This window comes from Helianthus annuus, chromosome 17 (genome assembly GCF_002127325.2).
Source record: "Helianthus annuus cultivar XRQ/B chromosome 17, HanXRQr2.0-SUNRISE, whole genome shotgun sequence".
In the NCBI taxonomy this organism is placed as follows: domain Eukaryota; kingdom Viridiplantae; phylum Streptophyta; class Magnoliopsida; order Asterales; family Asteraceae; genus Helianthus; species Helianthus annuus.
In genome coordinates, this window is record NC_035449.2 from 160,801,049 (window position 1) to 160,812,181 (window position 11,133).

An 11,133-nucleotide genomic window follows, 5' to 3' on the forward strand; every position below is an offset into this window, starting at 1 on the left:
AGTTAGTAACTGGTTATAGAAATTTAGTATAGAAACCGGTTATTAACCGGTAGACCAGTTAACTGTAAAAGAAAAAAACCTAAAATTCATAAGAAAGGCAAAAAACGGTTAATTAACCTAAAATAACCGTTTTGATAAAGAAATATATAGGATGATAAGGTTAAGAGTAAAGAGTACTTCGGAAGAAATGAATATTCAAGAACAAATATCAAGTTTTTAAACTTAACAAGATGCGTGATATAAAAAAGCATTTCAAGAGAGAGAACGCCAAATTTCCCTTTTTGTAAACGAGATAAGAAAGTAAAATAACCTTATTTACGTATACTTATGTTTTCTTAAGTAGGGGTATAACTATAAACGAGCAGAGCGGCTTGTAAGATATTTGAGACCAGATCGCTAAAAACAGGAATCAAACTGAGTTTAAACGAGCCTGGGCCTAAATCAGGGCTCATTTGATAAACCGACTTGAGTCGATGAACTCAGCCCTAACTCGAGCCTATGTTAGAACCCAATTAATAAATGAGCACGTGCTTGAGCCTGACGGACGAAAGTTGCTTGTTATGTGATGTACAGACATGTTACCAAATAAGAGGGCCAAAAGATCCATCAGAAAAATAAAGAGCTTTTGAACAAGAGTCTTGCAAAAAAAATTAAGAAGCTGAATCAGAGTTAATTAGACACCAATACACGAAGGTGTTGGTAACGGGTATCTAGCTCTAAGACTGCAAATAATATAACAGTCTGGCAGGATTCAATCTCAAGGGGATCAGTAAGTTAAATGTATCAATACTAGGCTAGTGGTGCAGTGTAGAAACTCAGTACTTGAAGCACTGAGGATAAAACTGCTAAAACTAAGTTTCGCCCAGAACTAGTGACACAATGCTTGACAGATTCAAGGACTAAAAGATTTGAAATACCAAAGTTATCCTTAGCCTGTAGTGATGAACTAAGCCTGTATGTCCTCTGGCTAATTACATAAAAGGGATCAAAGTTAAGCGGTAACACCAAGTTAAAGTTTGAATTAACAAGATATGTGGTATCTAAGTGAGAAATCTTCAATATGCACGTGCAAACAAAATTTTGTGTTTCATATATTATAAAAATCTACACACGTATAGATTCACTATAATCCTCTGGTCTACATGTGTACGAAAGTGCTACACGGAAGAGAAAGAGAAGAAAGTAGGCAAATTAGTTATATATAGAGAGATATCATTATCATACTCTTTTCATTTGATTTTAATGATATATGACTGGTTCAGATTAGTTCACACATTTGCATTATTTGTTGTTCTGCATTTAACCCTCCCAGATATATTATATATAGAAGGACACATCGTTTAAAAACCAATAATATTTTGAGAAACCACATAATGCACTTGTACATAGTATATAAAAGACAATCAAAAGTACTGGAAGAGTATAACAGAGGTGGTTGCATAACCATCATGCGTATCACATATAAATCAACAGGTACAAATGCATTATGTGATTCACACCGTTCTCATCATATTATTAATTAAGAGATCAATGCTCATTACAGAACCAATTTTGAGTTATAAAACTGTAAGAATGCAAAACCATTTGTATATAGTGCTTGCCATATATAGTAGGAGTGGGAAATAGAGGCCGTTGTGCGGTTACATAAAGCAATATGTACATTGCTTATAGAGTTCTTGCAGTTTGTAACGTTTGTTACAACCTAAAACTGATTCTGTATTGAATGGCCTTTAATCACTCATTTCTGAGAACGGATCAAGAAATCTAAATAACATGATTAGCAAGTGAAGGGACAGCCGGACGGACAGGTTGATAACGAATGATAGAAGATGACTAGCGAACTTCTAGTGACCAAATGCATATCTTATAACAACCTAAATTGTGCACGCAAATGACTAAAGGCGTCAGGTTTTCAGTATGGTGGATAATAGACTGTGTAGCAGTAACAGCACAAACAGGAAATCTTCAGGATAGCCGTCTACATATTCATTTCGAGGTTTCAGTTTCTTGATGCAACCTAACACACAGGCATAATCTATGTACTTGCTATCAATCTAGCACCTGTTATGTGAGAGCTCATACAAACCTATCAAAACTCAAAAACTATACCAAAATCAATAAAAACACTGACAAACAACAACAATGGAGAAAATCTGCAAGTATATACAATCATAATATCACCAGAAGCAAAAACATTATACAACTATAAGATAACCAGTTATTATACTAATAATATTAGTATATTGGATACTGTATGAACATATATAATCAAATATCAAATAGATATTCAATCAAAAATCATAAATCAGTCAAGAAATTCAAACTCATCTTCCTTAAGATGCGCGAAGAACTTCACCGGAGCATCACCGCGGCCTTCAAGCTTCTCAAAAAACTCAATCTTATAGGGAAAATTAGCAGAAATATGTTTACCTTTCCAAACGGCGACGTATTCCTTCAGTTTACCTTCCATCCCGTTCAAATCAACTTCCGGTACTTTCGGCACATGATAAACCTTCAACGGCACCGTAACCCTAACCCTAGCTCCAACTTTCGCCTGAATTTCATCCTCTTCAGATGTAGATGCAACAATTGGATTGTCAGCAATCGCCGTTGAATCCGATGCCGCTGATTTGACCGGAGAAATCCGATTCAATCTCCGATCAGATCTCCGCTTGATGAGGTTTTTGACGGTGAAAAGGGACGATGAATCGCAAGAACAGGCGCATGGTAGCGTAGGAGTTACGCGAGTGTTGACGGAGGAGAGGTTGAGCGGCGTAGCGGCGGCGATTGTCGCCGGAAATGTCATGGTTGAGTTTCCGATTGGGTGGTGGTGGATTAAGATGGTGACAGTAGGATTAGGGCAGGAGGATGTGAGTGAAAGGTGAAAGTGAGATCTGAAGAAATTATATGGATATGATATGATGAAATAAAGGGGAAAGTTTGGGATATTTTCTGATTGACACGTTGGTTGCTATTTGTCGCCTCATTTTTATTCGAGTTATCCACAAGCCCTTGGAAGAGAAAATATGATGTTAAGATTTTTTTTTTGATAATGATATGTATTTTGAGATAAGATTTTAATTTATATTTTGTATATTTATTTATTGGATGAGGTTATAGGGTGAACACTAGTGAATTTATGAACTGAATTAAATTGATTTAAATCATCAAATTGTAAAATACACTAATGTATTTTTTATCATCAAATCATGGTCATTGATTTACACTTATGTATTGATAATAAAAAGTTAGGATTAGATCACTAAAATTAGGTTGTTTAGAAATGAATCTAGCCCTTTATTTATGTATTCAAGTATCAACACTACATGTAAATTTGTTTGTTTGTCTACTCTTAAATTTGAGATCTCTTAGGGGCTGTTTGGTAACCTATTAATGACCATTCAGATGCTACTTTTTAATGATTTAAAACCTCTGATTGAATAAGAGGTAACCTCAAGTCTGAATGGTTATGAGTTAACCTCTGAATGGTAAATCATCACATGTCACATTCTTCTACCTTCTCATTGGTAAAATTCTTAATGATTCCATTAAGAGGTAACATCTTAATGACCATTCAGAGGCTACCAAACAGCCCCTAAAAACAGTTTTTACCTTAAACACTACATGTAAATTTGTTTGTTTGTCTACTCTTTAATTTAAATTTGAGATATCTCTAAAAGCAGTTTTTACAATCTTACGAATAAATATAAGGTTCGTCTGTATCTTACCTATTCCATACTTTACTAATGTAATATTTATTGGGTAATTTCATCGTCGTGTCTACGGGCGGGTGGGTTAACGGGTTTTCCTCAGAATTGGTGGTGGATCCGGGTTACTCTCAGAGTACTCCGTTTGGTCCAGTAAGTGCCCCAAGAGTGCTTGTGATTGATTCTAGGGGCGGCAATTCTTGACACGACCCGTTAACCCGACACGAAAAAAAAAACAGGTTTGGGTCGACTAACACGACCCGTTTAAAAAAATGGGTCGGGTTCGAGTTGACCCGTATTAAAAATGGGTCGGGTTCGGGTTGACCCCTATAAAAACGGGTTGACCCATTAACCGTTTAACTATTTAGATAAAAAATCTTTTATATTTTTGTTTTTGTTTTTTCGGTTTCTAATTTACATGGTTAGTTATAATAATGTTAATTTTGACACATTATATTATTTATTTATCATACCCATACTCATCATTAAACATGTTATCGATAACCCGCTTAAAACCGAACAACTCGTTTATAAATCGTCAACTTATATCACTCGTTTAAAAATATGGGTTAAACGAGTCGGGTTCGGGTTGACCAGAATTAATATGGGTCGGGTTAGGGTTGAAATCTTTGACCCGAATAATAATATGGATCGGGTTCGGGTTGAGCATTTCAATCCACCAACCCGCCAACCCGTAACCCATCAACCCGCCAACCCATCAACCCGGCACGATTGCCACCCCTAATTGATTCTATTGGCTGTTAAAAAAATATATTTATTGGCTATTAAAATAAAGTTGTAACATTTGAGTCTCCATCTTCATCTATATATTTAACCAAAAAAAACATTTTTTTCTTTAAAATTTGTTTATTTTTTAAAAACTTCTCACATCCAACTCTCTATCTCTATCTTTATCATATGCCCAAACGCTTATTTTATTATTTTTTTCTCTTTCTTATGCACTCAAAAAATTTAGAGATGTACTATATAATTCTCTAAATATAAAAGTGTACTTTAGTTTTCTATAAAATATTATTCTCTATTATAGAGAATCCATTTAGTAGTATTTTAGTTGCGTTCTTCATTTTTTTTCCTCTATACTATAAATGATAAATTATAAAGGTTCCAATGTAAATGTTCTAACATCCAAAATTTATTAGTTGAATTTTATATGTTTTATGGGTTGTCTTTGTAAAATATTGAAATTAATCTAGAAATCAACTTAAAATATACTATAAACTACCAAAACAAATTAAGGGGCTGTTTGTTTACCTCTTAATAAGTCTTTTAATGGTTCAGACAAGTTAATGGTTCAACACTTAATGGTTCAGACTGTTTGTTTCGCAAGCAAATGTCTGAATGGTTCAGACATTTGCCTCTGAATGGTTAAGCATTATACTGAATCTGAATGGTTAAGACCTCTAATCTGAATTGGTCAGACATTTGCCTCTAAATGGTTAAGCATTATACTAGCTCTTAGTAGGTCAGACCTCTTACCGATTCAGCACTTAATGATTCAGACCTCTTATTCATTCAACACTTAACCATTCAGAAGTTGTCAAACAGTCCCTAAAACTAACACATTAACTTATGTGTGTGTTACGTGTGTACCAATCATGACTTCGGTTTTGACTTATCATTTTATGAGTTTACACTGAACTACTGGAGCCCTTGATCATTCAAATATTGCATGCCGAATCTCTTAGAAACCCATAATCAATTCATTTCAGCCCAACAGCTGAAAGTATGTACAGCCCATCATCTCAGCCCAACCACTTGTTTTATTTAAATGTTTAATTTTGGAGTAAATTGCCATTTGAGTTTTGTCTAAATTTGCCATTTTAGTCCAAATAAGTTTTTTTTGCCTCTGGGTCCCTGACTTTTCCCTTTTGTTGCCATTTTGATCACATACACTAACTCCATCCAAAAACTCCATCTTTAACCAGGGGTATTTTGGGGATTTTCATTTTAAATGTTTTCAATTGCCATTTTGATCCAATTCCAAAAAACCAAAAAAATTTCAAAAAATCAAAAAAATTCCAAAAAATTCTAAAAAATAATAAAAATTCTAAAAAATCATAAAAATTCTAAAAAAATACAAAAAATCCGTTTTGGCGCGAACCGTTTCGAACCCAAACCGTTTCGAGCTGAGCCGTTTCGAGCTGAGCCGTTTCGAGTTGAACCGTTTCGAGCTGAGCTGTTTCGACGCGAACCTTTCGAGCCGAACCGTTTTGAGCTGAACCGTTTCGAACCGAACCGTTTCTAGTTGAACCGTTTTGAACCCGAACCGTTTCGAGCTGAACCGTTTCGACCCGTACCGTTTTGAACCGAACCGTTTCAAGCTGAACCGTTTCGAGCTGAACCGTTCCAAAAAATCAAAAGAATTCCAAAAAAGTCTAAAAAATAATAAAAATTCTAAAAAATCATAAAAATTCTAAAAAATTCTAAAAAATCCAAAAAATCCATTTCGGCGCGAACCGTTTCGAACCCGAACCGTTTCGAGCTGAACCTGTACCGTCGAAACGGTTCAGCTCGAAACGGTTTGGTTCGAAACGGTTAAGCTAGAAACGGTTCGGTTCGAAACGGTTCAGCTCGAAACGGTTCGGCTCGAAACGGTTCAGCTCGAAACGGTACGGGTCGGAACGGTTCGAGTCGAAACGGTTCGGTTCGAAACGGTTTAGCTAGAAACGGTTCAGCTAGAAACGGTTCGGTTCGAAACGGTTCAGCTTGAAATGGTTCGGCTCGAAACGGTTCAGTTCGAAACGGTTCAGCTCGAAACGGTTCGCGTCGAAATGGTTCAGCTCGAAACGGTACTGGTCAAAACGGTTCGCGTCGAAACGGTTCAGCTTGAAACGGTTCGGGTCGAAACGGTACGGGTTGAAACGGTTCGTGTCGAAACGACTCAGCTCGAAACGGTTAGGGTCGAAACGGTACGGGTCGAAATGGTTCGCGTCGAAACGGTTCAGCTCGAAACGATTCGGGTTCGAAACGGTTCGCGCCGAAACGGATTTTTTGTATTCTTTTAGAATTTTTATTATTTTTTAGAATTTTTTGGAATTTTTTTGATTTTTTGGAATTTTTTGATTTTTTGGAATTGGATCAAAATGGCAATTGAAAACATTTAAAATGAAAATCTCCAAAATACCCCTGGTTAAAGATGGAGTTTTTGGATGGAGTTAGTGTATGTGATCAAAATGACAACAAAAGAGAAAAGTCAGGGACCCAGAGGCAAAAAAAAAAAAAACTATTTGGATTAAAATGACAAATTTGGACAAAACTCTGGGACTAAAATGGCAATTTACTCTTAATTTTGATTTAAACCAGAGTTGCCGCTGAACATAAGAATTTCACTTCGCCAATAATAGATTACTAGTATTTTGCCGCCTCGAGTTGTAGCGGCGCGCGACGGGTGGAAACATATAGTAAGACAAAACACGATTCGTAAAACATAGTGCGTAAAAGACAATTATAAAAAAAGTGTAAAATACAAAGGTAGACACAAAGTGTAAAACACAATGCCTAAAACATTTCGTAAAACACAATGCATTGACATTTGGAAAAGCAGGAGTTGTAGTCTAGAGGTTATAATTGCAATTTTTTTAAAGTTGGGCGGGTGTAAAAATGGAGTAATAGTGCAAGGGGTAAAAAAGCAAAGTCTAAAAAAGACAGTGTAAAAGTGTAGGGATGGTGGCAAAAATGTGTAAAAGATGAGAGGTGTTGGTGGAAATATAAAAGAAGAGGGTTGGTGGCGTAACTTTGTAAGAGTTAAGGGGGTGATGGTGGAAAACCAAAGTAGAGGGTTGGTGCTGGCAAAGTTTGAAAGAGGAGGTTGTGGTTTTGGAACTAAATTTGTCATTTTATGAAACTTTAAAGGTACCAAAATCAAAGGGCTAAAATTGTAATATCGTTAAAGTACAGGGGCTGAAAGGCAAAGCCGATGAAAAATCCACCGAACTTGTCCTTTAAGATTGTATACAATGTGATAATGGGTCGACTCTTAACCCGTTGAATAGAATCACATTGCTTTTGTTTGGTTTTCTCCTGGTTTCACCTTGTTATAGACCTAAGAGTTGGACCGACCGGTAGTCTGGTTGGGTAAGACCAAAGTTCGCCCATCCCAAATTTCAACCTTTTTATGATTTTTAATTATTTTTCTAAGATTAGTTGATTTTATTGTGTAGTATTGCTACAAACTTATTATTGTTAAAAGGGGGTGTTTGGCTAAGGTTTCCAACAACTCCTTATAATTTATTAACTTTTACAAAAAGTTAATAAGGAGAAAAAAGTGTTTGTCAAACTCATAATCACTTTTTAAAATGACTTTTTATATAGAGAGGAAAAGTTAGTAAGAAGTGATTTTTTGAAGCTGCTTATGATTTATTGGCTTTTCCCACCCTTTTTAGTCATTTTACATGAATAAGTTAAGCCAAACACTTTTTAAAAAACAATTTATTGACTTATTGGCTTTCTCACCCCATAAGTTAATACAAACACTTTTTTTAAAAACTCATTTTCAAAAAGTCATAAGTCAATAAGTTCTTTTAACAAAAAAAATCCTTTTTGAGTTAAATAAGCTTAGCCAAACAAGCCCTAAATTTTCTTTTTTTGATGAATTTTGCTAAAAAACGAAACGGTCACTACGTAACCAGTCATCCATAATATCAAATGAATCATTTTCGTCTTTGGTGAGTTAGTTTCATGCTTTTAACAAAAGAAAGAGATATTGATTTTTTTTAAGATTTCATGAATATGAGCTATGTTTATATAGTAATATGGATGTGATTGTTGCTGGGTTAATAAAATTGTTTGGTTGTAATTTCTATTATTGTTAGAGTAAATTACAAAAATTATCCTTTACGTTAATACTAGATTGCAAAGTGTATCCTCTATTTTTAAAAAGTACAAAAAACGTACTTGATGTTTGCAAATCAGTGTATGCTATGTCCTTTAACCCTAACTCAATTAGTTTTTATTGTTAAATCAGGGTAGATTGATAATTTTACTCAATTAGTTAAAATCTATTTAATAAATAAACCAGAAACAAAATTATAAATATTAAAACTATATATATAAAGATAAATGAGTCTCTCTCTCTTAACTCTCTCTCTCTCTCTTTGGTTCTTTGTTCACACCATAAACCGCCACCCACCCTACCACCTACCACCACCACCAACTACCCCCACCGTAAAACATGTGGGATGCGCTTAGTGGTGACCCTTTACATGTGTATGACACCATAAAGGGGCTTTCTTTTAAAAAATAACAGGTGGTCATGTCACGCATTGCGCATTGGCTTTTGGGATCAAAACGCATCCGAGCGCATCACGCATTTAAAAAACAAGATGCTTGATTCAGTTATTTTTCTGTTTATTATTTTACTTGCGTATATTTATAAAAGTCGCGCAAAGACCTCGATTCTCATGACTTATTTTTTTTACGCTCGAGCTAGCTTGATTCGTTTTTTTTTATTTTACTTGCATATATTTCTAATTAAGTCGTGCAAGAACCTAATTCTAATTAGGTGGTCAAACCAAGAACCTACTTCTTTTGAACAAGAAAATAATATGGCCTTTTTAACCATTGTAAAATAATATTAATTCTTGAGATCTCACACATGTCATTGACTTTTGCAGGTTTAAATAATTTCAAGAAATTTGGCAAGCTTAGAACAGACTAAAGTTAATATTAGTAACTTAACAATGGTTTCAATTGTTGGTGAAAATAGCTTTCTTAAAATCTTGCGCTACATTGGATTTTGTGTTGTTTTGCTATTAAGAACAATATAATCACATCTGTTGGTCTTCATTGGATTGTTGTAGAGATGGTCGAGAGGTAAACTTTTATCCCAAAAATTAACTCCATTCAAATTTCTATGAAGAAACTTTTTATTTTCGTTTGTGTTGCGATACCGTCGCTTTCCATAGTAGGTTTGTATTTGAAATATACGTTAAATATTCATTTGTTAAACCGCGTATACACGCGGGCTATAACCTTAGTTAAAACTATATATATAAAGATAAATGAGTCTCTCTCTCTTAACTCTCTCTCTCTCTCTCTTTGGTTCTTTGTTCACACCATAAACCGCCACCCACCCTACCACCACCACTACCACCTACCACCACCACCAACTACCCCCACCGCCATCACCGCCTTCCCCTACAACCACCAGCACCTTCCCCCACCGACCATCACCGCTTTCCCCCAAAACCACCACAAATCGGTATGTTCTTAGAGATGCTAGACCTGTCGGAAAACGAACTCACCGGAGAAATCCCGAAGGAGATTTTGAACTGCAAGAACTTAACAACCTTAAACCTGTGGGGAAACTTTTTTTCGGCAAAATACCCAGGGAACTTGGATCGATTCCGAATCTTCAAAAGTAGTTTTTAGGCAACAACTCACTTACGAACGAACTTCTCCATTCGTTACTTGATTTGAAAAACTTGAAGCTCTTGGATCTAAGCCGAAACCATATGGGGTGATATACCGGAGATTTTCGGACGACTCACACAAGTGAGGACTCTACTTCTGCATTCGAACGATTACACCAGCAGGTTACTGTCATCAGGGATACTCCGGTTGCAGAATGTTTAAACTCTTGACTTGAGTTACAACAATTTGTACAGTTTATTGCCGGTCGAAATCTCTCATATGGAAAGTTTCAAGTTCTTATTCCTTGCAAGCAATCAATTCTCAGGCAGCATACCTTCAGATATGGTCATTCCTCGGTGCTGTGGTGGTTTTGGGGGAAGGTGGTGATGGTCGGTGGGGGAAGGTGCTGGTGTTTGTGGGGAAGGCGATGATGGTGGGTGGGGGTAGGTGGTAGTGGTGGTAGGGTGGGTGGTGGTGGTTTATGGTGTGAACAAAGAACCAAAGAGTTAAGAGAGAGAGACTGATTTATCTTTTTATTTATATAGTTTTAATATTTTATAATTCTATTTTTGTTTTATTTATTAAATAGATTTTAAATAAATTAATTAAATTACCAATCTATCCTGTCATAAAAACTAATTGAGTTAGGGTTAAAGGACATAACGTGCAGTAATTTGGAAACATCAAGTATGTTTTTTATACTTTTTGAAAACAAATGACACACTTTGTAATCTAGTGTCAACATAAATGACGATTTCTGTAATTTACTCTTATTGTTATGCACTTATGCTTGATTATAAATTGCTTACATGCAGTATAAACATTCACTATTTCATGTTTAGCTTGAGTACTGATTTGTTGCTAACTTAATGGTTTGATTTTTTGAATCCAAAAATATCTATTTCTAAATTATTGCTCGGATGGAGGTGCCACCGGTAAGGATATCATTCGTGGTATTATTATTGCAACTTGTTGGTTCATTTGGAAGGCTCGGAACGAGAAGTTTTTTAGGAGCGGTAAAGGTGATGGGCTGGAGATTGTCAATATGGTTAAA

At 35.5% G+C, this 11,133-nt stretch overlaps 1 protein-coding gene across 1 annotated transcript; it reads right to left on the bottom strand.

Annotated features, from left to right (window-relative positions):
* Positions 1 to 2,143: 2,143 nt before the first annotated feature.
* Positions 2,144 to 2,989, bottom strand: LOC110921112 (ferredoxin-thioredoxin reductase, variable chain). The gene has a single exon (XM_022165382.2). It carries the CDS (start codon positions 2,804 to 2,806, stop codon positions 2,306 to 2,308), a length of 501 nt encoding a protein of 166 aa, XP_022021074.1. The 5' UTR covers positions 2,807 to 2,989; the 3' UTR covers positions 2,144 to 2,305.
* Between the last annotated feature and the right edge of the window lie 8,144 nt (positions 2,990 to 11,133).